The sequence below is a fragment of the Symphalangus syndactylus genome, chromosome 20, assembly GCF_028878055.3.
Source record: "Symphalangus syndactylus isolate Jambi chromosome 20, NHGRI_mSymSyn1-v2.1_pri, whole genome shotgun sequence".
Lineage (NCBI taxonomy): Eukaryota > Metazoa > Chordata > Mammalia > Primates > Hylobatidae > Symphalangus > Symphalangus syndactylus.
In genome coordinates this window covers 66859193-66885568 of record NC_072442.2, presented here as the reverse complement: position 1 = coordinate 66885568, position 26376 = coordinate 66859193, and the positions used below count along the sequence as shown (strand labels likewise).

The following is a 26376-nucleotide window of genomic DNA, read 5'->3' as shown; positions in this document are numbered from 1 at the left end:
GCTCCTCCACCCCCAGACTGCGCCCGCCCTCACTGGAAGGGGAGACAGCGCCGCCGAGCTTCTATTTTTACCCCCTGCATATGCCAGCCCTTATGGCTGGCAAGAAGAGGCCCCCTCCCTCTCCAGAGGCAGAAAGGTGGACAGGGTTCCCACTGTCAGTATCTCCTCTTGTAGAAGGGTCATGACCACCACTGTCACCAGCACTGCCACCAGCACCAATGCTGCCTTTGCAACATCACGATTCGTGTCACCATCACTGTCCATGTCACCACATGTCATCAACACTGTCATCAGTGTCACCATCACTATCAGCTGCACTAAAACTGCCACTGGCTCCAGGATGCCGGAAACACCTGGAAGCTCCAGCACCCTTGTCTGGCCGGCTCAGCTCTGCCTCAGGCTTCCCACAGTCACAACTCCAGGGAATAGGAGAGGACATGGGCTGAGCCAGCCCACAAGTCGCCCTGAGGCCTGGAGCTAGAGGCGGGGCCGTTTCACTCTGAGTAAACTCCCAGCACCTTCTGATCTCAGCTCCAACAGCAAAGCAAGCGGCACCCCGAGGGGCCTGGCGCACGTCTCTCCCAGTTTCTTCCCCACACGTCCTCTTGAGTCCCTTCCTTAGGGCTTCCACTACTGGTCCCTGAGGGTCTCACCCTGGAATCCCCACCCGTTCCGGGATGCAGACCCTCCTCTTCCCCCATTCAATGCACAGACACCCAGATCCGAGCAGGACTCAGAGCCCCACACTCTGCTGTGACGCGTGCAACCCAGAGCTGCCGGATGGCAGCCCCTCACAGCAGGTGCTTAGGTTTTACGTTTTCTCAAGGAATCTCTTAATTCTTATGACAGCCCTGTGTTGTGGGTAAGGCAGAAATCCCCCACTAACACATGGGGAAACTGAGACCCAGAGAGAGGAAGTGTCCCATTCGAGTTCCTCAATGGTCAAGGTGGAGTCAGCGCTGGAACCGGGGCTCCTGGTGCGTGCACCTCTGACCGCTGTCGGGTCAGCCCCGCCCACCGCACCGCCTACAGGCACCATGGTCACAGCAGCCCCAGTACAAACCACGCCTACACAGCAGCCAGCCCACCAGGGTTCCCACACCAGGGTGTGGCCTCAGGAGGGCGGGGCTCTGGTTTTGGAGAGGCTGAGATGGGAGATGGAGAGGACTGTGAGGCTGGGCCTTTCCCTTTCAGGAAGCCAAGGCTCCTGGGCACTCCTCCCTCCCCCATTCCATCCCACCCACCCTCATCACCTTGTCTGCCTCTGGTGCTAGAGGTTATCCACCCTGCATCCAATGGAGCTTGGAAAACACCAGCCCCAGAGATTCTGTTCACTGTCTGGAGGGACCAGGACTGCAGGCATCCGTGACATCCCCTCCCAGATGATAGCCATCCCAGATGAGGAGGCCCAAACCCCAGTCTTGCCCCCTTTCTTGCTGCCCTAACCTTCCAAGCCCAGAAGGCCCCGCCATCCCCTCAACCTCAAGGGGCCCCAAGCAGACACCTGCTGTGTGCAAAAGACCTCGGTGAGTCCACAAGCATTGACTGAGCCTGTGTGACACGCCAGGCTTCTGCGTGAACGCGACAGGGCAGGGCCTGCCCTCCTGGAACCCACAGCCTAGCGGACACTGAGTCAGCACACGGGGGCGTCTGGGACATCCTAGGGCTCTTCCTCCACCTTCGGCTCTGCCTCGAAGGCAGCCCTGGGCAGCCATGCTCCTGTCTTCCCCCTCACCTGCCCAGATTCAAACCTCAGGCCCGGCTTTGCCTTGTGCTCTGGAGCTGTGGGTCTCAACACAGAGGGCTTCATATGGAATGAAGCTAGGCTGAGACCGGGACCTGTGCACCCAGAGCTTTCTGGCAACCAGCCTTCCATCTGCTCCACACCTCCCAGAGAGAGGCGGGCCTTGGAGGGCACAATCTCTGCCGGGCCCTGCCCTGCAAGACCCACAGCCAAGACACACACACCCCTCCCAACCAGAAGCCAAGTCCTCTGCTGCCTCCCGGACACTGGCACCTACCCTCGGGGCGGCAGCTCCCAGACCCAGGCGTCAGGGAGGGCCTGAGAGCAGACACAGGCGATGCTGTGCTATCTTCTCATCTGCATCGTCCCATCTGCCAAACATGGAGTGCCCACGGTCCCTCCCTGCCAGAGGATGGATGGCAAAGTGATTTTGAAGAGGAGGAAGGGGGTAATAAGCCACATACACGGAAGCGAAAAATTACCGAGGAACACAGCCCCTCTCCCCCTTGCCCTTCGTGCCACCCCCATTAGCCCACCATTTTCCACACCGCGACACCCCCTGGCCACCTCCCTCGGGGCCCTCTCCCAGTCTGACAATGCCCCCAGCCCAGGCACTGAAAGGAAACCGATCATGAAAACCACCAGACTCTGTTCCCCAGCTGCAGAGAAGCTGCCAGCACTGGGAACCAGAGACAAGCCTTTGGCCTTCGTGTGCCTACCTTCTGCCCCCCACCGGGAAGAAAGAGCACATCCCTCGTCCCAGACAGAAGCTTAGAGGCAAGAGTGGCCAGAGGGCCAGGCAGGAGGCTGGGGACAGATACAGCTGCTCAGGCTAGGACAGAGCTAGGGGGGGCTGCCTGGGGTACAGGTGGGAGACCTTCTCTCACAACCCACCCCCAAGACAGCAGGCAGCCCAGAGGTCCAGCTGGTACGGACTCCCCTGCCACAAGGCCACACCAACAGCACAGACAGGAGCGTCACACACACAGACACACAGACACAAGCACACACAGACACAGAAGGCCAGAGGTGCAGACAGGCAGCTGCCCACATGCACAGGCACACACCTCACACACGGTCACACAGACTGGCAGTCACAGCCACACACACACGCCTGCACACACAGGCTCAAACGCACACACACACACTTACACATAATCCCAGACACGCACACACATACACGGGAATCTGCGGACACAGACACACACATTCATGCAACTGCAGTCACACACGCTCATGCTATCCACCTCCCCACGGGCAGCCGGCGCAGACCTCAGGATTCGCCAGCAGATTGTGCCCAGGGACAGTGGGGAAGGCTTACAGTCTCTGATGTCCCCACCAGGATCCTGCATCTCGACCTGCCAGGGCGTCATCAGACCCAGCTCTCAGGCACAGCCCGAGCCCTTCTGTTCCCACGGCCGCCGATGCACTTAACAAGACTTCACTTCTAAGTTCTCTCCCATCGTTCCACCACCCTCCCACCTGTCACCCACCATCCGAAGCCCCCAAAGGAGACACTGCGCTTCCGGCCAAACATGATTGTGGCTGCAGAGCCCGGGGTCCCAGCGATGTCCCAACGATGTCCCCGGGGCTGTCCGCAAGAGGGCCGTGGTACAGCGGGGTCAGTGCCGGCACAGGGCGGGGAGCCCAGCGTGGCACCTCCCTCTTCGCCTGCCCCCAACCCGAGCTTCCTGTGGGTGAGGCTGCAGAGCTGGGAGGTGTGTCCTGCACTCCAGGAGGCACCAAGATAGGCCGAGGAGGTTGTGGAGGGCAGCTTCCCCACACCCAGAGGAACCCACAGCTCCGGAAGGGGCTCAGCTGGCAGATTGCTCCACAGCCCCAGTTAGCAGCCCGGCCCACACAGCCTCAGCTTCCTGGAACCCAAAGGCGCCCCAAGGATTCCCACAGCCACGCCTAGGAGAGACACAAAGATTCAGCTGGAAGCCTCAGGGACGCCTGAGCAATGGGGACCTTCACACCCTCTCCCGAGGGCTGCCTGAGACAGGGACTTTGCCCGCCTGCCCCACCATGGCTCGGCACACGCCAGAGGAACCTGCCACACACGTCATTCCACTAGCACACGTGGATGTAAGTATACATGCACATGCATGGGCACAGGGGCACGTGGGATGCACACATGGACACACACCCGCTTAGGATACCCAGGTACACACAGATACATGCACGCAGACATACGTATCATTAGACACCTGCACACACCTGAGCACAACGTGGCACACACGCTCCTGTGCACAAATGCACACTCACACACCACTTCACACAGGCATCAATAGAGACACCTGCACACGCTTCTCACATAGTGACAAAGCCCCACTGGACACGTGCACAGACATGAACGCATACACATGTGCCCGCACGCACTCATCCACATACTCAGACCACATCACACTGCAAGGGGCATTCGCATGTACACACACACGGGCACAGAGCTGTACCTGTCAGCCGCCCCCCACCTCCGCCGCCAAGTGTCTAGACAGAGGTCAGAGCAGTGGCATGCTTCACGCTGGCAGTGTGGGGTGGGTGGGCAGTACCCGTGTGCGGGTAGACTTGTCTTCCCAGCTGAACCACAGGGCTCGTCCTTATCTCTGCATGCTCAGGTGCTGGTCCTCATGCCACAGGGCTAGCGTGTCCTGCACGCATGCCAGTCTGCACACCACAGGGCCAGTGCTCATCTCCGCATGCACTGGTGCAGACCACACCTGGTACACATCAGGCACTTACTAATGGCAGACCCTCAAAGGGATGTGGCACGTACACGACAACAGACACTGGGGTGAGTGGGCACAGATAGGGCCCCAGGCCCCACCCTATCCCTAAGCAGTGGAGAAAGGGAAGAAAACGTCTCAAAAAAAAAGAAGAAGAAGAAGAAAGGCCGGGTGTGGTGGCCCACGCCTGTAATCCCAGCACTTTGGGAGGCCAAGATGGGCAGATCACCTGAGGTCAGGAGTTTGAGACCAGCCTGGCCAACATGGTGAAACCCCATCTCTACTAAAAATACAAAAATTAGCCAGGCATGATGGTGGGCGCCTGCAATCCCAGCTACTCCGGAGGCTGAGACAGGAGAATCGTTTGAACCCGGGAGATGGAAGTTGCAGTGAGCCGAGATCATGCCATTGCACTCCAGCCTAGGCAACAAAGAGCGAAACTCCGTCTCAAAAAAAAAAAAAAAAAAAAAAGGAAAAAAATGGCCCTAGCCGGTGCCATTGGCCTCTCTTTCCGGCCAACCCTCCCTGAAGTTCCCTCTCTGGCACCTGCTGTCACTGTGAAGGTCCTAGACTCCGTGCTGAGGTGTCAGGGGCCAACCCCAGCTTGTGGACCAAGGGCACAAGGATTTCTATTTTCTTGACTCCTTCACAGCAGGGGACACCACAGGGGCCTCAAGCCCTGGGTGGGCTGGGGGAGCAGCTTTGGGGTCCTGGGCCAGAGCAGGGCTGGGGGCTGACTCTACCTCCAAGGCAGCTAGCCCCCAGCAGGAGCCCAGAGGCTTCCCCCCACCCTCACCTCTGCCCCAGGAAAGTTAGGATTGTATGGTTCATGCTCTGGGGTGGCTTCAGGCTGCTGGCTTCCCACTGGATGGCCACTGCAGAGTGCCACAAGTGCCTCTCTCCCCAGTGGCACCCACCCACACCCAGGACATGCTCAACAGGTACCGTGGACACCTTGGGTCCTGCCTGCCCTGCCTCCATCTGAGAAGAACCCTCTGCACTCAGTCCACCTCCAGGGTCAGGAGTGGGCACCTGACCAGGCCTGGCCAGCCAAGGCATTCGCTCCTGGCCGCAGGGACTGGTTCAGGAGACCTAAGTAAACCCAACAAGACGCCATCCCAAGAGGCTTCCCCTGCTAAAGCATGAGATGAAAGCCTGGGGCTGTGGAGAGTGCGGGGAAAATGAAACTGACTCATAGGGAGGCAGAGAAGAGAACTGACAGAGAAAGGGAAAGAGGAGAAAGATTATGTCTTTTTTTTTTTTTTTTAAGAGTCTCGCTCTGTCACCCAGGCTGGAGTGCAGTGACAAGGCTCACTGCAACCTCTACCTCCCTGGTTCAAGTGATTCCCCTGCCTCAGCCTCCCACATACCTCAGTTTACAGGCACCCGCCACCACGCCCAGCTAATTTTTGTATTTTTAGTAGAGACAGGGTTTCACCATGTTGGCCAGGCCAGTCTCGAACTCCTGACCTCAGGTGATCCACCTGTCTCAGCCTCCCAAAGTGCTGGGATTCCAGGTGGGAGCCAAAAGACCCGGCTGAAAGATTGAGTCTCAAGGGCATCATCTGAGCTCCAGGATCCAGCTGTGCCAGGAGCCAGCTGACCCCGGGTATAGGAGAGCCAGCCGTACGCCTCTTTATTCCTAAAGCCAGTATGACTTGGATTTCTTTCATTCTCCATTGATAAAGTCCCAACTAAAGAAAAGAGCTTGTCAAGTGAACAACTGAAAGTGGCAACGGTCAGCCCACCTGGCCTCCCACCGCTGACAGCAACACCTGCTCTAAGCCAAGCACCACGCTGGCTGCAGAAAGCCCCAGGGTGAGCCAGGCACAGCCCACAGCCTCAGTCGGGAGGTGCTGGGGTCGGGGGTGTTGCATAGGTCGCAAAAATTCCTGTTGCAGCCCGGGCACGGCGGTTCACGTCTGTAATCCCAACACTTTGGGAGACCGAGGCAGGGAGATCACCTGAGGTCAGGAGTTTGAGACCAGCCTGGCCAACATGGCGAAACCATGTCTTTACTAAAAGTACAAAAATTAGCCGGGCGTCGTGGCACATGCCTGTAATCCCAGCTACTCAGGAGGCTGAGGCAGGAGAATGGCTTGAACCCGGGAGGCGGAGGTTGCAGTGAGCCGAGATCGCACCACCACACTCCAGCCTGGGTGACGAGAGCGAAATTCTATCTCAAAAAAAAAAAAAAAAAAAATCCTGTTGCAAATTACTTTTTAAAATATCAGTTAGAGGGAGTTAATGACAGGCCCATCTTTGGAGTATACGTTGATGCGCTTTCATGCATGAGAGAGAAGCGGGGTGACAGTCACATCACGCTTGGGCACGCCCCACCACCCACATTGACCACATGTGAAAGCTGCCCACCGCATGCGTTCTCGGGGAAGACAAAGCTGACAGATGCTCTTATCTGGGGCCTCCAGGTCTATGGAGACAGCCAGGTAAATGCCCAGGTATGAACACCTGGATCAAGTGTTCCCAGAGCCGGGAGAGACTCCGGCCCAGGCACAGACATCTGAACGGCAGCCTGGAGACAGGGAAGGGGTGCGTTTCGAGGCCTCCACTGCTGCCACCCTGAGGCTGGCTTCCCCCACCGGGGGATGTGTCCTTGACAGCCACAAACAACACTCCTGAGTCAGACACCCGGCCAAGGAGCAGGACTGGCCCGGCTGCCTCCGCGGGCCGGGGTGCAGAACCCACAGCAGCCTGGACTTCTTCGATGCCGCTGGGATCCAGGAAACTTGGAGAAACCAGGAGGATCCAGGGGCCCACGTGTCCCCAGACTGAGGGCTGGAAAGGGGGAAGGGACTCTCCCAGATGGCTCATGGCACATCATGAGCCCTGCAGGGTGTAAGAACCTTCCTAAGGCCTTTCCCACGCTGCCTTCCTCTCCTTCCTTGGGGCCCAGTGACCTTGGGCAAGTTACCTAACCTCTCTAGGCCTCGGTTTTCTCTTCTATAATTTGGGGAGGCTGCCACCACCTTCATGAGGTTATCAGCGAACAGAAACACTCAGCACGGGGCTCCAACGCCGTCTCGGGAGCTGCTATCATTACTGTCGAGGACAATTCTGCCCCTGCTTCAGTCCTGCGCAGCTTCCTGACCCCCCTGCTTTGACCCCGTGGTTCCTCTTCCATGTGCAGTGCACAGCGAGGGGACGGGGACTGTGGGCTCCCTGAGAAGGACTGTGAGTTAAGAGACAAGGGAAGCGGCCAGGCGCAGTGTCTCACACCTGTAATCCCAGCACTTTGGGAAGCCGAGGCGAGCGGATCACCTGAGGTCAGGAGTTCAAGACCAGCCTGGCCAACATGATGAAACCCCATCTCTACTAAAAATACAAAAATTAGCCAGGCATGGTGGCGGGCACCTGTAATCCCAGCTCCTTGGGAGGCTGAGGCAGGAGAATCGTTTGAACCCGGGAGGCGGAGGTTTCAGTGAGCCAAGACCGTGACATTGCACTCCAGCCTGGGTGACAGAGTGAGACTCCATCTAAAAAAAAAAAAAAAAAAAAAAGAGAGAGAGAGAGAGAAAAGGGAAGCGCTCTGTGAAGCAGGCCCAGCCCTCCTGACCCCATCAAGCACAGCCCAGCTTCCTCCCAGAGCTCAGCTGACTCTCAGCAGCCAGCAGGGAGAGGAGGATGAACTGCGAGCACAAGAGAGCCAGGGCAGCACCGGCATCTGTGAGTCTCCTGTGGGCCAGCGCGGACCAAAGCGCTTAGCTTTTCAGCCTCACAGCCCCTCTGAGAGGGCGCCCTGTTATCGCATTTTACAGATAGGGACACTGAGGCTTAGGGAAGTGAAGGAATCCAACCAAATTAACCCAGCTTGATGATTATGAGCCCCACTAATTCTGGATCCACAGAAATGCACAGTGCGTCAGTGCCCATGTTACAGACGGGAAAACTAAGGTCCTAAAGCAAAACTCAGCTCATCACTGGGGAGAGAATAATGAAGATGGAAAGAGCAAGTACCCAGCTACCCCCAATGCCTGGCTGGTCGGGCTCCTTCTCTCTCAGGCTCGAAACGCTTCCCAGAGCCTGCTGTGGGTCACAGTTCACGAGGGCTGTGTGTGTTCCTCGGGGGCCAGCCTGGGGCTAAGTCCCAGCCATAGTTCCAACCCCAGGGCAGAGCTCCAGGGAACCCACCCAGTTAGATGGGCATTTTTTTTTTTCTTTTTTAGAGATGGAGTCTCGCTGTGTCACCCAGGCTGGAGTGCAGTGGAATGATCTCAACTCACTGGAACCTCCGCCTCCCAGGTTCAAGTGATTCTCCTGCCTCTGCCTCCAGAGTAGCTGGGATTACAGGCATCTGCCACCACACCCGGCTAATTTTTGTACTTTTAGTAGAGACGGGGTTTTGCCATGTTGGCCTGGGTGGTCTAGAACTCATGACCTCAAAAGATCCGCCTACCTCAGCCTCCCAAAGTGCTGGGATTACAGGCGTGAGCCACGGTGCCCGCGGCGCCCGGCCTCTATGGGCTTTTGAGGCAGGTAGAGCCAAGAAAGCTAGCTGGACTCAGAGGAGGGGGCAGTTCAGGCTCCTGTCAGCAGCAGTCCCTCCACTGTGTCCCCTGGCCCTCGAGGCAGGACAGGAGGAAGGGACAATGTGGTTTCCTCTGCTCGGGCAGCTCAGACCTCATCGCCACCAGTGGGAGCTGAAAGATGAGACAAGCTCCTTCCCCAGGCATGGGGATGAGGCAGTTACAGGAAGCTCAGGAAACAGATGCCCCAAGTGAAGCAGGCACTAGGTGGTCTGACCCAGATCCTCCCCCATCCAGACAGTAGTACCCATCCAGCCCAGTACTAACCCCCTGGAGCTCAGCTCTCATCCCAGATCCACCTCTTAGTCACTGGGGCAGGCCACCTACTCTTTTGAGACTTCAGCCTACTGGTCATCCAAGGGGAGACTTAGACTGGCCTCTGCTTCCATCATAAACCACATGAAGATAAAGGGTGATAGAGAGGTCGGGCGCGGTGGCTCACGCCTGTAATCCTAGCACTCTGGGAGGCCAAGACAGGCGGATCACCTGAGGTCGAGAGTTTGAGACCAGCCTAACCAACATGGAGAAACCCCGTCTCTACTAAAAATACAAAATTAGCTTGGTGTGGTGGCTCATGCCTGTAATCCCAGCTACTCGGGAGGCTGAGGCGGGAGAATTGCTTGAACCCAGGAGGCGGAGGTTGCAGTGAGCTGAGATCACGCCGCTGCACTCCAGCCTGGGCGACAGAGGGAGACTCCATCTCAAAACAAACCACCAAAAAAAAAAAAAGAGAGATGATGGAGAAAGACGCTGGTCTCCAGGGAAACAGGGCACAGTGGGCATTCAGAGCCAGCAACCCCACATTAGTTAAGAATTCACGCCTCGGGGTCAAGATAAAAACAGCATCTAGCATCTGCATAGTGATTTACAGTCCACAGATCACTGCCCGCCTGCACTATCTCAAGGGCCAGACTAAATTTCCCATTGCACAAGTGCTGAAAAGCAAGATGATGGCAGATTGCAAAAGGAGGGGCTTGTAAAAACTCAGCTCCAAGAGCAGGGCCCAGACATATACCACGATTGCACAATTTATTTACTTTTTTTTTTTCTTTTTCAGATGGAGTCTCACTCTGTCGCCCAAGCTGGAGTGCACTGGTGCAATCTCGGCTCACTGCAGTCTCTGCCTCCCAGGTTCAAGCAATTCTCCTGCCTCAGCCTCCAGAGTAGCTAGGACTACCAGTACACGCCACCATGCCTGGCTAATTTGGGGTTTTTTTTGTATTTTTTAGTAGCGACTGTCTGTGAGTCGTTTCGCCACGTTGGCCAGGCTGGCCTTGAACTCTTGACCTCAGGTGATCTGCCCGCCTCAGTTTCCCAAAATTATTGCAGTTTATTCTTATCTGTTCAGTAAGGTCCGTCTGCCAAGAGAGTTGCTAGCAACACATGGCTCTGAACTAAAGAAGCTACAAAGTTCACTACAGTTAAAAATTTTAAATAATAACAAGGTATCACTTTTACCCATCAGATAAAGTCTTAAAAAATTGATAATGCTGGGCACGGTGGCTCACACCTGTAATCCCAGCACTTTGGGAGGCCAAGGCGGGTGGATCACCTGAACTCAGGAGTTCGAGACCAGTGTGGGCAACATGGTGGAACCCCCATCTCTACAAAAAATACAAAAATTAGTGGGGCATGATGGCAGGCACCTGTAGTCCCAGCTACTCGGGAGGCTGAGGTGGGAGGATCACTTGAGCCCAGCAAGCAGAGGTTTCAGTGACCCATGATTGTGCCACTGCACTCCAGCCTGGGTGACAGAGCCCAGACCCCGTCTCAAAAAGAAAAAATTGATAATTGTGTAAAGGTATAAGGAAACGGGCGTCCCATTAATGTGTAGCTATTGGGCAATATCTCTGTGCTGGTTAAATTTATGTGTCAATTTGACTGGGCTAGGGGATGTCTCCATAGCTGTTGAGATATTATTTCTGGGTACGTCTGTGAGTTGTTTCTGGAAGAGATTAGCCTTTGAATTGGTAGACTAAGTAAAGAAGATGCCCTTTACCAATGTGGGCCGGCATCAACCGATCCATTGAGAGCTTGAATAGACGAAAAAGGTGGAGGAAAGGAGAGTTGATTCTCTGCCTGAGCTGAGACACCCATCTTCTCCTGCCCTGAGCTATCAACACTCCTCGTTCTTGTGCCTTAGGACTTGGACTAGAACTATACCACCAGCTTTCCTGGATCCCCAGCTAATAGACAGCAAATTGTGGGACTTCTCGGCCTCCAAAACTGCATTAACCTGGTGGGGTGCAGTGGCTCACGCCTGCCTGGGGCTCAGTAATCCCAGCACTTTGGGAGGCCGAGGCGGGTGGATCACTTGAGGTCAGGAGTTCGAGACCAGCGTGATCAACATGGTGAAACCCAGGTATCTACTAAAAATGCAAAAAAAATAGCTGGGCATGGTGGCGGGCACCTGTAATCCCAGCTACTCAGGAGGCTGAGGCAGGAGAACTGCTTGAACCAGGGAGGCAGAGGTTGCAGTGAGCTGAGATGGTGCCACTGCACTCCTGTCTGGGCGACAGAGCCAGTCTCCATCTCAAAACAAACAAAAAAACCCCCACAAAATTGCATGAACCAATCCCTCATAATAAATCTAAACACACACATACATACACACACACACATCCATATACATATGTATATATTTCCTATTAGTTCTATTTCTCTGCAGATCCCTGACTAATACACTCTATCAAAATTGTTTAAGTGCATATTGTTTAATTGTTTAAGTGCATATTGTTTAATTGGCATACCCTTTATGCCAACAATTTTGTTTTTAGAAATTTACTGCACAGGTTAACTCATACCAGTTGACAAGATCTATGCATACAAATGTTAATCATATCATTATAATAGCAAATTCAAAAAATAATCTAAGTGATCATCAACAGAGGATAACTACATTGCAGAATAAGCGTACAATGGAATACTATCTAGTCACTGAAAATAACGAGGTAGCACTTAATATATGTTAATATATGAAGATGTGCTAAAAATTCAAGTTTAAAAAAACAGGCACAGGCCTGGCGCAGTGGCTCACGCCTGTAATCCCAGCACTTTGGGAGGCCAAGGCGGGCAGATCACGAGGTCAGGAGATTGAAACCATCCTGGCTAAGACGGTGAAACCCCGTCTCTACTAAAAATACAAAAACTTAGCCAGGCATGGCGGCATGCGCCTGTATTCCCAGTTACTAGGGAGGCTGAGGCAGGAGAATTGCGTGAACCTGGGAGAGGCAGCTTGCAGTGAGCTGAGATGGTGCCACTGCACTCCAGCCTGGGCAACAGAGCAAGACTCCGTCTCAAAACAAACAAACAAACAAAACAAAAAAAAACAGGCTCAGTGTGCAGTGACTCACACCTGTCATCCTAGCACTTTGGGAGGCCAAGGCAGGAGGATTGCTTGAGCCCAGGAGTTTGAGACCAGTCCCGGCAACATAGTAAGACTCCATCTGTACAAAAAATTTTAATTAACCAGGCATGGTGCTGTGCACCTGTAGTCCCAGCTACCCAGGAGGCTGATGTGGAAGGATCACTTGAGCCCAGGAGGCTGGGGCTGCAGTAAGCACCACTGCACTCCAATGTGGCCAAAAAGCAAGACTCTGTCTCAAAAAAAAAAGAAAAAAACCCAAAGCTGGGTATGATGGCTCACACCTGTAATCCCAGCACTTTGGAGGCTGTGGGGGGTGGATCACTTGAGGTCAGGAGTTCGAGACCAGCCTGGCCAACATGGTGAAACCCTGTCTCTACTAAAAACTACAAAACTCACCAGGTATGGTGGCATGCGCCTATAATCCCAGCTATTTGGGAGGCTGGGGCAGGAGAATCGTTGAACCCGGGAAGCGGAGGTTGCAGTGAGCAGAGATCGCGCCCCTGCACACCAGCCTGGGGACAGAGCGAGACTCCAACTCAAAAAAAAAAAGGGCTGGGTACGATGGCTCACGCCTGTAATCCCAGCAGTTTGGGAAGCCAAGGTGGGCGGATCACTTGAGGTCAGGAGTTTGAGACCAGCCCTGCCAACATGGTGAAACCCCGTCTCTACTAAAAACTACAAAAATTAGCCGGGCACGGTGGCACGTGCCTGTAATCCCAGCTACTCAGGAGGCTGGGGCAGGAGAGTCGCTTGAATCCAGGAGGCAGAGGTTGCAGTGAGCCGAGATCGCGTCACTGTACTCCAGCCTGGGCGACAGAGTGACTCTGTCTCAAAACATAAAAAAAAATAAAAATTGAAAAAAAAAAGAAAAGAAAAGAAAGGTTTGGACCGTGGGGGCTGTCTGAAGGAGCTTCTCACTAAAGGAGATCACACAGCAAACTGCCCACACCCACCCAGCTGGGTCACTCCCGCCCTCCCCTACTAAGGCAGGGCACCGGGCGCCTCCCGGGACCGGCCAGAAGGTGGGCGTTTGCGCCCTCTGCAGGCAAGCTTGGGTGGTGCGAGGAGGAAAGGGAGCGTCTTCCTGGGCTTAGTTCTAGGATGGCAGCCATGTTGCCCTCTGGCGGAAGGGGTTGAAGGGAGGGGGAAATCCTCCTTGTTGCAAAAGATAAGCAACCACCACCTGGTGTCAGAACACACGGATTCCAGCCCCAGTTCTGACATTAAATGTAGCTGTGGGAGCCGGGCGCGGTGGCTCACGCCTGTAATCCCAGCACTTTGGGAGGCCGAGGCGGGCGGATCACGAGGTCAGGAGATCGAGACCATCCTGGCTAACACGGTGAAACCCCGTCTCTACTAAAAATACAAAAAATTAGCCGGGCGAGGTGGCGGGCGCCTGTAGTCCCAGCTACTCGGAGAGGCTGAGGCAGGAGAATGGCGTGAACCCCGGGGGGCGGAGCCTGCAGTGAGCCGAGATCGCGCCACTGCACTCCAGCCCAGCCTGGGTGAAAGAGCGAGACTCCGTCTCAAAAAAAAAATAAAAAAAAAATAAATGTAGCTGTGGGGAAACCACTTAAACTCCCTCTGCCTCAGGTTTTTCATCTGTGAAGAATAACTTCAGGCTGCGTGCGGTGGCTCACGCCTGTCATCCCAGCACTTTGGGAGGCCAAGGCGGGCAGATCGCCTGAGGTCAGGAGTTCGAGATCAGCCTGGCCAACATGGTGAAACCCCGTCTCTCCTAAAAATACAAAATTAGCCTGGCGTGGTGGCGCACGCCTGTAATCTCAGCTACTCAGGAGGCTGAGGCAGGAGAATCGCTTGAACCCAGGAAGTGGAGGTTGCGGTGAGCCGAGATCTCGCCACTGCACTCCAGCCTGGGCAACGAGCAAAACTCTGTCTCAAAAAAAGAAAAAAGATGTCATACTTTTTACTTCCTTTCATCTTTACCATACCACAGCCTCTCTCCTGGTAAGTAACCGGAGCCTCAGAGAGGTTAAGAGACTTGTCCAAGGTCACAGTGCAGCAGGACGAGCCACAGACAAAACTCTCAGACACCGGATTAAAGAAGGAAGAGGTTTTTATTCGGCCAGGAGCGTCGGCAGACTCGCGTCTTAAGAGCCGAGCTCCCCGAAAAAGAAATTCTTGGCCTTTTTAAAGGCTTACAACTTTAAGGGGTCCACGTGAAAGGGTCATGATACATCAAGCAAGCGTGGGAAATGGGACTGGGGGCTACATGCATCAGCTAACAGAACAAAAAGTTTTACAATGCTTTATTCATACGGTGTCCGGAATTTACAGATAACACCAGTAGTTTAGGTCAGGGGTTGATGTTATTATTATTACTTTTTTTTAACTCCTAGGGCCAGGTGGTGGTGCCAAGGTTGTCTGGCCATTTATCTTACTTTTTTTTTTTTTCCAATTTTTTGCTTTTTCTCTCCTCCTGTCTTTTTTTTTGAGACAGAGTCTCGCTCTGTCGCCCAGGCTGGAGTGCAGTGGCGCAATCTCGGCTCACTGCAAGCTCCACCTCCCAGGTTCACGCCATTCTCCTGCCTCAGCCTCCCGAGTACCTGGGACTACAGGCGCCCACCACCACGCCCGGCTAATTTTTTGTATTTTTAGTAGAGACGGGGTTTCACTGTGTTAGCCAGGATGGTCTCGATCTCCTGACCTCGTGATCCGCCCGCCTCGGCCTCCCAAAGTGCTGGGATTACAGGCGTGAGCCACCGCGCCTGGCCATTCTCTCCTCCTGTCTTGTGAACTAGGCAAGGTCGGGGGAGGAGGGCAGCAGGAGTAGTAGTGGTCTCCTTAACAGGGCTGGAAGGTGACAGCAGAATTCAAACCCAGAGCCCCCCTTTGAGCCCTTCTGCCATTCCTTCAGGGAAGGCTCACAGCAGAGCAGGCCCTAAATGAGGGCTACGTTAGATGGGAGACGCTGCCAGGCTGGGCTCCTGCAAACCCCCAGATTCTTCCTGGGCCCCCTGCCAATGCTCTGCTCATGAGCAGCCCTAACCTGGGCCACAAGGAGCAAACCCTGAGATTCCTCCCTGAGGCTAGCAAGTGAGGCAGGGGGATGATGCCTCAGGCAGATGAACAGTGACTCAGGTGGAAGCAGGCGGCAGGGACAGGGAGAAGCGGAGAGCTCCCTCAGCTCAAACACTGCATGTTCAGGCCTCACCATCTTGATTTTTCCTAGATAAAGATGGGGGTCTGGTGGGGTTCATCCCAGGCCCAAGCCCAGAGCAATTCTGCCCGAGCCCTAGCCTCATGGTATCTCCATCAGCAACATGTGTCCCAGGCCCCTTGAAGGGAGCAGGGCTGACCTGGAATGAGGTAATAAACTGGGAGAGAAAAGTCCTTTTCCATTCAAGTTCCCCCTTCTCTCATTACGGGCCCCACCCTCAGCAGAGCTCTGCATAGTAAGATGCCCCCTGGACTACATGAGAGTAGGCAGGGATCTAGGGACAGACCCTGTCGTTTGGACAGACCCAAGCCTCACCTGTGGCCTGGGGATCAGTGAGCAAAACTGTAGCTGCTGCTGAAAGAATAAACTGCTGGCCAGATGCGGTGGCTCACGCCTGTAATCCCAGCACTTTGGGATGCCAAGTCGGACTGATCACTTGAGGTCAGGAGCTCAAGACCAGCCTGGCTAACATGGCAAGACCTTGTCTCTACTAAAAATACAAAAATTAGCCAGGTGTCATGGCAGGCACCTGTAATCCCAGCTATTTGGGAGGCTGAGGCAGGAGAATCGCTTGAGTCCAGGAGATGGAGGTTGCAGTGAGCCGAGATCACGCCACTGTACTCCAGCCTGGGTGACAGAGCGAGACTCCGTCTCTAAATAAATAAAAATAGGCCAGGTGCGGTGGCTCACGCCTGTAATCCCAGCACTTTGGGAGGCCGAGGAGGACAGATCACAAGGTCAGGAATTCGAGACCATCCTTGGTAACACAGTGAAACCCTCGTCTCTACTAAAAATACAAAAAATTAGCCAGGCGTGGTGGCATGGACCTGTAGTCGCAGCTACTTGGGAGGCTGAGGTGGGAGAATCGCTTGAACCTGGGGGGCGGAGGTTGCAGTGAGCCGAGATTGCACCACTGCATTCCACCCTGGGCACCAGAGCAAGACTCCATCTCAATAAATAAATAAAATAAAAAGTGAAATAGTTTCCACCTGGCTCTCTTTCTGGGCATGCTTGTCCCTTAGCTCAGCCACCATGCTGGGAGGAAGCCCAATCTAGCATGTGGAGACAGCACATAGAGAGGCCCATGTGCAGAGGAACTGACCCAAAGCCAACAGCCAGCAAGAAACGCCAGACATGTGAGCAACTGAGCCTTCAGATGGCTTCAGCCCCTAGACCTTGAACCACTCCAGACAATGCTGAGTGGAGAAGCGTTATCCCCATGTTGCAGATTCATGGGCAAAATCAGTGTCACCAGTGTTTGAAGCCATAAGCTTCGGGTGGTTTGTTAAGCAGCATTAGATAACCAGAACACTGGCAGGACCAGAACTTGAACCAAGCAAGCTGGCTCCAGAGCCTGTGCTCCTGCCACTCTGCAACAGTCCCTGCTGTGTAAGAGACAGTATATAGGAGGGATTTCAAGCTTAGGTCTGGAGTCAGCCCTCTCTTCATTCACTAATTCATTCATTCATCAAATGTTTATTGCATCCCTACTGTGTTCCAAGCTGTCTGCCAGTTCTAAGAATATTTTAGTAAGCAAGACAGACAGGTCCCTGCTCTAGGTGGGGAAGCGGGGTTAGGAAGTAGAGGATAAATGAGGGCTACCTTTATGCAGGTATTTACAATAGGGTGATCTGATCCAAATGGGACCAGATGGCTAGGGAGTCCTGTGTAGAGGGGATGATCTGGGATGGCCTCTCTGAGAGGGAGACTGCCAAGACGAGATGGACACAGCTTCACACTTAGTAAAGAGTGGAGGGAACAGCAGAACAACGGGTCTGGGTTCAGAACCCGGCTCCATCACTTATTAGCTGTGTGGTCTTGTGGAAGTCACCCAGGCTCTCTGAGCCTCTACTTCCTCATAAAATGGGAAAACTTCCCACAAAATGGGGATGGTTTGTTTGTTTGTTTGTTTTGAGATGGAGTCTTACTCTGTCACCCAGGCTGGAGCGCAGTGGTGTGATCTCGGCTCACTGCAGCCTCCACCTCCCAGGTTCAAGCGATTCTCCTGCCTCAGCCTCACAAGTAGCTGGGATTACAGGCATGTGCCACCACACCAGGCTAATTTTTTTATTTTTAGTAGAGACGGGGCTTCACCATGTTAGCCAGGCTGGTCACGAACTCCTGACCTCAGATGATCCGCCCGCCTCGGCCTCCCAGAGTGCTGGGATGACAGGCGGGAGCCACCGCACCTGGCCAGGGATGTTTTTGAACCCCCTAACAGGACCTACTACCCCTGGGATGGGACTGTTCTGAGGAGTAAATGAGCTGATGACATGTGCAGTGTGTAGTCCAGGGCCTGGTGCAGGAAGAGCTCCATTAGTACCAGTGATTATGGTGAGATCAATTATGCTAAGGCCAAGGCCCCCATTGGATGCCCGGAGCCCCAGTTCCCCATCAGAAACTGTGCCAACCAAGGCTACTGGGGAAGAGTATGAATAGCCAGGTAAGGCAGCCTCATCACAGCTGCACTGGTGCCCAAGCCACTGAGGGCGGGTCCCTACAGCATGCTGACACACAGGCCACTTCCGCCCACCCCCTGCAGCCATCCCTGACCCATCTCCTCAACTCAGAGCTTGAGCCCATCACCCTCAGCTCAGACTCGGGGGGATGGGGCTGGAGGTTGGACTTGCCGTCTCTCTTCAGGCCCTGCCCAGAAGGCAGTGGACGCCCACACAGCCAGACGGGGAGAAGCAACTTCCTCAGACAGAGGGAGAAACAGGATAAGGAAGCCTGGAGAGAGGGCAGGACGGGGCATGGCAGAAGACTCAAGGGAGCCTCCGTGGGGACAGAAAATCCTGCAGGGAAAAAGTATCACCTGCCATCCAGATGGGCACACTCTTGAGAACCCTGGAGACACCCGTTAGGTGGCTGGCACACATATCCAGAGAAAGTACCCATGAGTAACCCAGAGTACACAACAGTGCCCACACAGAGACGGGCACACACAGAGAGACCTGCACACACAGAGACGGGCACACACAGAGACGTGCACACACAGAGACGGGCACACAGAGACGGGCACACACAGAGATGTGCCCACACAGAGACAGGCACACACAGAGACGTGCCCACACAGAGATGGGCCCACACAGAGACCTGCCCACACAGAGACGGGCACACACAGAGACCTGCACACAGAGACGGGCACACACAGAGACGTGCACACACAGAGATGTGCACACACAGAGACGGGCACACACAGAGACGGGCACACACAGAGACGTGCCCACACACAGAGACGGGCACACACAGAGACCTGCCCACACAGAGACGGGCACACACAGAGACGGGCACACACAGAGATGGGCACACACAGAGACGTGCCCACACAGAGACGTGCCCACACGGAGTCGTGCCCACACAGAGACGTGCACACACGGAGACCTGCACACACGGAGACGTGCCCACACAGAGACACACACACACAGAGACGTGCACACACAGAGACCTGCACACACAGAGATGTGCACACACAGAGACCTGCCCACACGGAGACGTGCCCACACAGAGACGTGCCCACACAGAGACGTGCACACACAGAGACGTGCACACACAGAGACCTGCCCAGAGACGTGCACACACAGAGTCGTGCCCACACAGAGACGTGCACACACAGAGACGTGCACACACAGAGACCTGCCCACACGGAGACATGCCCACACGGAGACGTGCCCACACGGAGACGTGCACACACAGAGACGTGCACACACAGAGACCTGCCCACACAGAGACGTGCACACACAGAGACGTGCACACACAGAGAAATGCCCACACAGAGACGTGCACACACAGAGTCGTGCCCACACAGAGGCGTGCACAGAGACGTGCACACACAGAGACCTGCCCACACGGAGACGTGCCCACACAGAGTCGTGCCCACACAGAGACGTGCACACACAGAGACGTGCACACACAGAGACCTGCCCACACGGAGTCGTGCCCACACAGACGTGCACACACAGAGACGTGCACACACAGAGACCTGCCCACACAGAGACGTGCACACACAGAGACCTGCACACACAGAGACCTGCCCACACGGAGTCGTGCCCACATAGACGTGCACACACAGAGACGTGCACACACAGAGACCTGCCCACACAGAGACGTGCACACTCAGAGACGTGCACAGAGACCTGCCCACACGGAGACGTGCACACACGGAGTCGTGCCCACACAGAGACGTGCACACACAGAGTCGTGCCCACACAGAGACGTGCACACACAGAGACCTGCCCACACAGAGACGTGCACACACAGTGCACACACAGAGATGTGCTCAGAAGAACCACATATAGCCACCCAGAGATGTCCAGACACAGCAATCCAGCAACAAGCCCTCCAGGCCACACGTGCACACCAAGCACAGATGTGTCCATGTGCACAGGCACACCTCAATGTTCCCGACTGCCTGTCACTCCCTGTCCCTCCCCTCCCGCTCTTGGTCTCCACCAGCCATCTAATCGGCAGGGCCCTGACTGTACCAGTGTCCCCCAAGTGCCCATGCCTGCTGCCATCTGCTGACCCAGACCTGGCAGAGCCCAGCCAGCAGGCCCAGCATGGTCCAAGAAGGAGGCCAGTAATCCTGGATCTGAACTAGGGAAAGGAGTGGGAACCAGCTGGCCCTGAGAGCAAGCCGCAAGAGTCCAGAACCAGAGCGTGGGCGGGGCCAGGGGCTCGGCAGAGCCTTGTCTCGTTGGCATCACACCTGCTTGGGTGCCCCTGCGCCTGCTCCAGATCATGAGCAGGTAGACAGGAATCCCCTTAGAACCACCTGGAAGCCCTGAAGGGTTGCAACAAATAGAAAATCAGAAATACAAAACACACCCAAAAACAGCACAGCATGTCAGACTGAGATCAGACATGAGGCAGAACTTCCTACTGGACAGGCACCAAAGCACTGAAAGAGGTGTAGACAAGAACAGTATCATCCATGAGATGCCCTCTTTAAAAGGGGAGCAGATGAATAGGCTGGTATCATTGCTTTATTTTTCATTAAACTTATTAAAAACAAATTGCAGAGATCGGAGTAGACTTTAAATGACTGTAATGAAGATGGCGGCTGCTGCATCTCCCAGCGTAGGCTGGGTGTGACCTTGCCTGCAGGCAGAGGGATGAACGCAGTGACCTTTGTAAGGCCAGCCTGAGCTGGCCATGCATGAGCAAAGAGGCAGCTGGACACCTTCCCCAGTCTGTGAGCTCTCCTGGAGGGGGTGGCACATTGCTCAGAGATGGGAGAGGGTAGGGGGGCAGGGCCCACCATGGCACCATGGCAACAAGCCTTGGCAAAGGCACCTCTGGACCTTCTCCAGTCGCTGCTCATAACAGGAACTAAGTGTCTGCAAAGAGCTTCTCCCCTGTCAAAGGGGGTGGTGGCCTGGGAGGGGCAAGTGGACATCATGGAAAAAAGGATGAGGAGGCTTTGGCCAGGGGTGGTGGTTCACGCCTGTAATCCCAGCACTTTGGGAGGCCAGGGGATGCAGATCACCTGAGATCAGGAGTTCGAGACCAGCCTGACCAACATGGAGAAACCCTGTCTCTACTAAAAACACAAAAAGTAGCAGGACGTGGTGGCACACGCCTGTAATTCCAGCAACTTGGGAGGCTGAGACAGGAGAATCGCTTGAACCCAGGAGGCGGAGGTTGCGGCGAGCCAAGATTGCGCCATTGCACTCCAGCCTGGACAAAAAGAGCAAAACTCTGTCAAAAAAAAAAAAAGAAGAAGAATGAGGAGGCTTGTGGATGCTGTACCACGAACTATGAAGACTGCCCCAGTTTACGCCCTAGGAAGCCCCAACTAGATCTCACCTACTGCCTTCCCTTCCTTCGTACCACCCCATCACCCTCCCATTTGGTTACCACCACCCCAGATGCTGTGAATCCCCATATGCCAAGGCTGCCAAACCCACTCCCTGTCCCTGTCTCTTCCATCCTTCTTGGCCACCTTCTGCCAACCCGCTCACCTTCCTTTCCTGCCCTCCCCCAGCCCCCTGCCTTGTCCTCCCCCACTGACTATGGCCCAGACCCATGCCTGTGACCATATGCCAGCTCCCAATGCCAGAAATGCCAGCATCCACCCTCCCTCCACTCCTCCTCCAAGCACCTGCTTCGGAGCTGTCCTCTCCCCTCGCCCTCCTCTGCCCAGTGCTGGCTTCTGTGTCCTCCTGAGGCAGAGCCCAGGAAGAGGTATATCTGAGCGGCCAGCCCAGGAGCAGGACATTGCTGACTCCAATTCACAGGCTGTGAAATGGAAGCATTCAGGAGGTCTGGGAAACTGGGCCACAGCCCTAGAGGAACTGACCAGGTCAGCAGTCTGGCCCCTGAGCCCCAGGTGCTATGACCGGGAGGGGTCTTTAAAGGTCATCTTATGCGGACCCACCTCCACTTGAGTGAATGACTGTCTCAGCCACCCTGGGCATGTGGTCTTCCTGGCCACACAAAAATACCACGGGTGAAGCCCTTGCTATGGGCCCATCACCATGTTCAAAAATTCAATAAATGCCTTATTAACACTTAAAACACCCAGCTAAGGAAACCGAGGCTCAGAGAAGTCAGGTAATTTGCCCAAGGTCACGCAGTGTTAGACACCTCAGTGTGCTGCTTCCAGCCCTCTTGGCCCCACCTCTCACTCCAAACACTTCTGCAATGACCAGGTCCCTGCAGGCTCCAAGCAGCATCTTACAGGCGCAATGGGACAGTGCTTCATGTCAGGCCACGCTGGGCCTTCTTGGAAGCTGCCGTGTGGAGTACCCACAGGGAACCACTTGAGCCCCACACACGTGCAATCTGGAAGTCCACACAGGAGTGAATGTCCACAGAGCCACCCTTGCCTGGCAAGGGATGGGGCTAATGGGTAAATGCTTCCCTGTTTCTCTCCCCAGCAGAGCGGTTCTGTCTGTAAGGCTCCTCGGGACACCGCCCAGGAGAGTGGTGGGAATAATCAAATCGTTGCTTCCCCTTCCTCTCCTTCAAACCCCCTGTCCTCGTCCTTGTTTCCTGAGATCGCCTCCCAAATAAGCCACGCCCTACAAGCCTTTCTCTCAGGCTCCCATTGAGGGGAATGCAGGTGCAGCCACAGCAGTATGGGATGAGCTGGGACTCACACCGAGGTCTGAGTGACAGCAGGGCCTTCATGCTTAGCCACTATGCGACCCTGCCACCAACCCCATCCATGCCAAGGTCCCTTTCCCTCAAGGCTCAAGTCATCCTGAGCCATGGTAGCTCAGCCAAAGTTGATCAGACAGGGTCATGGGAAAGAGGGTGAGGAGGACTACAAGCGTGCCTCCAGCAGCAGGGTCCTCTTCTCTGGAGCTGAGGCCACCTCCCACCAAATTGCCTCAACATGCTGAGCTGAGCAGTCCCACTTAGACCTGCCCCGACCCTATCCAAGCTTAGCAACTGTCTCTGCCCAGTAACATCAGACACAGGGACCAAAAGTGGCTGCTGTAGCTCTTCAGCTCCAGCCCCCACATCCCACCCCGCTACCAGGCCCCCCAGCCCCATTCCTCTCCAACTGCTTGACATCTGGGAAGGAAGGAGGGACCAGAGGCAGCTTCTTGATGCCTGAACAGCCAGATCCAACAGATGCCCACCCCATCCTACCCCAGGACTCAGAAAACCCAGCACCACAGCTTGGAGGTGAGGGCAGAGCCTCCCCCAACTCCTGCCCAAGTCGAGAAGATGTGCCCGGACTTTCGCCTGAAAAATCGCTGCCCAAGACCTCACAGACCCTGAGTCACTCCCCGCCTCCCAGCCTCCCGGCCCCAGGCAGCTGTGCGAGCTGTTTACTCCCCACCCTGCAACAGGAAGAAGGGGGAGGGCAGAGAGCCATGGGAAACTGAGGCCTATAGGGCTTGAGGGATGGCCCCAGGGTCACGACGCAGGCAAAGAACCCAAGAGCCCTGGCACCTGGCTCAGGACAACTCTCTCATTCCCCATGGAGGCTTCTCTGATGAGAGCCGCTCAACAGGGCACATCCCAGCAAACCCCACTGGCATATAAGTGCCCTTGAGGTTTGTTAACAAGGATGTAGGGGGAGCTATAGAAAACAAATGAGAGGAAGCAAGGGTATCCCTCAGCCAGCTCCCAGGTCCAGACACACAGCGCCTGGTGCTGGCAAAGCCAGAGGACGGTCTACACGGACCCCTGAGGTCTCCTGAACACACGCCTGCCCTGGACCCCCCACCCAGGGCCGGCACCCCCACACCCATCCAGGCCTCTGGAAATGAGGATCAGGCTGAAATCGGACCGCGCTCCCAAAGATCCCTCAAGGCCTCTCAGCCGGCACCCCACCTCCCTAGCTCCTCTTCCTGCAATAGGCACAGGCTGGAGGGAGGATGGGATGCGGGGTGTCAGCAAGCCCAGCCTAGCTCCAGGGTCCTCCTGGGGTTCCTGGCTGTTTTCCTTCCACCGCCACCTGTAAACACCCTACCTCTGACCTCCATCCCGGTCAGCTTCTCTCGCCAGATTCTGACAGGGGCTGCACACCTCACGCGCGCACACACACCCTATAGGTGGACGTGTGTGCAGCGCCCCGCCCGCGGGGGTTTCTGAGGACGGTCACCCCACCTCCCCAGCACAGCCCGTGACGCCGGATGGCTCCTCCGGAACGCAGTACCGGCTCGCGCTGTCCATACGTGCCGATGTCTGTCTGCAAACACACGCGTTCACACTCCACACACGCTCCGATTCCCCGTCAGTCACACCAGGACTCACGTCCCGATCCAGGCTGGCTGCGGAATCCCAGCCCCGGGGCCACTGACCTTCTGCGCCGCCTGGCGCGCGGCTGCCTCCGGACCCGGAGCGAAGGGCACCTCAGTCCCCGCGGTCGCCCCCTCCCTCGGCCCAGCCCCCTCCTCCTCCTCCTCCTCCTCCTCCTCCTCCGGGGCGGCGGGGTCCCTCGCAGCAGCCCAGTCGCGCACGCGCGCACCCCGGCCCGGCCCCAGCGCACAAAGCCGCGCCCTCCGCAGCCGCCACCGCCCGCACACCTGGCGCCCCTCGCCGCCGCCGCCGCGCACGCGCAGCCGGAGCCCGCGCCGAACCAGGGTCCGAGGTCCTTGTGCTCCCGCCCTCGCCGCGCCTCCGCCACCCGGGGCGCGCCCTGGTCCCTGTGCCGCTGCCTGCGGATCGCCTGGCGCAGCCGCGGAGAGGGGGCGGAGGGGCGGGCACCGGGAGGCGGTGGCGGGGGGTACAGCGGGTCCTGAGCGCCCTGGGGGCTGTCCAAGGCGGCTCCTCCGGAACAAAGGCTCGGGGCGGGGCAGGTGCACCCAGAGGACCCGGGGAGAGAAGGAGCAGCCTGCCCGCCAGGGGTTCCTGGAAGATGCAATGGGGTCAATGGGGAACCGAGGTGCGGTGAGGCCTGGGGGCTCCTGCTCTACTGAGGAAGATACTCTGGGGCTCCTTCTAGCTCTGCGTTGCGCGGGACCCGGGACGGGGTACAGAATACTATGCTGCGAGTCCCCAGGACTGCTCAGACCCCTGAAACTCCCCGCTGCCTGGGATCTGGAGGCTAGATTTTTTTGAGACAGAGTCTTGCTCTGTCGCCCAGGCTGGAGTGCAGTGGTGCGATCTCGGCTCACTGCAACCTCCGCCTCCCGAGTTCAAGCGATTCTCGTGCCTTAGCTTGCCGAGTAGCTGGGATTACAGGCACCCGCCACCATATCCGGCTACTTTTTGTATTTTTAGTAAAGACGGGGTTTCGCCATGTTGGCCAGGCTGGTCTCGAACTCCTGGCCTTAGGTGATCCACCCGCGTCGGCCTCCCGAAGTGCTGAGATGACAGGCATGAGCCACCGCGCTCGGCCTGGAACTTTCATTCATGCACTCCACAGACATCCCCCCAGCTTCCGCCAAACCAAGGATGCTCCTGAACGTGAAAGGGTTGAAGGAACGAAGGGTCCTCTAGCCAACCTTTGGGATGCTTGAGTCTCATCCTCAGTAACCTCCACGGACAGCGGCCTTTGACTATGGCTTAGTGATGGGAAGTTCTCTCCCTCGGGGCAGCCCACTCCATCCTCAGGCAGCTCTAAGTGCTAGAAAGCCACTCCTTTAATTGCACAGAAATCTTCGCTTCTGTCTGTGGGTCGTGGCCTCATGACCCTGTGGGTCATGACTCTGCTCTGGCTACAATGGCCTTCTGCTTCTAGAACAGCCTTGCATTTGCTGCTCCCCTGCAGAAGGACTCTTCCACCCCATGCCCTGTGCCCCCTCCCCACCACCCACTAAACACCTCTCACCAGCAGCTTCTTTATGTGGTCGCCCCTGTGCCCTTCAGGACACAGCTCAAATGTCACTCTCTTGGAGAGGTCTTCCACCTCTTCCAGAGTCCCCACACATCCACTGGCTGCTCATGATCTCGATGCCCTGTGTGAGTTTCTTCAGCACGCTGGTCATATTGGGAAATTCTCTTGTCTCTGTGTTTACATGTTTATCGTCTGTCTCTCCCACTAGGATGTGTGGCCCATGGAGGGCAGTACCCTGGTCTTCCTTGAGGGCCTGACCCAGAGCAGGATCACAATGGATAGTTGTGGGAGAAAGAAAGGACAGCAGGGAGGCTGGGCAGGGTGGCTGGCCGGGCGCGGTGCCTCACACCTGTAATCCTAGCGCTTTGGGAGGCTGAGGGGGGTGGATCATTTGAGGTTAGGAGTTCAAGACCAACCTGGTCAACATGGTGAAACCCCTGTCTCTACTAAAAATACAAAAAAAAAAAAAAAAAAAAGCAGGGCGTATTGGCACATGCCTGTAATCCCAGCTACCCAAGAGGCTGAAGCAGGGAATTGCTTGAATCCGGGAGGCAGAGGTTGCAGTGAGCTGAGA

At 55.8% G+C, this 26376-nt stretch overlaps 1 protein-coding gene across 7 annotated transcripts in view; it reads right to left on the bottom strand.

Annotated features, from left to right (window-relative positions):
• RAP1GAP2 (RAP1 GTPase activating protein 2) overlaps positions 1-26376 on the bottom strand; it is a 284239-nt gene that overhangs the window by 241495 nt on the left and 16368 nt on the right. For 2 of the 7 annotated variants that reach the window (XM_055257980.2, XM_063629674.1), the window contains exon 1: positions 3238-3495. The exons of 1 other annotated variant lie outside the window; for it this stretch is intronic. In XM_055257980.2, coding sequence (XP_055113955.2) covers positions 3238-3281 — 44 coding nt within the window. In that variant the 5' untranslated portion in view covers positions 3282-3495. 4 more of the 7 variants (XM_055257983.2, XM_055257981.2, XM_063629671.1 and 1 more) reach the window with 4 other exon arrangements.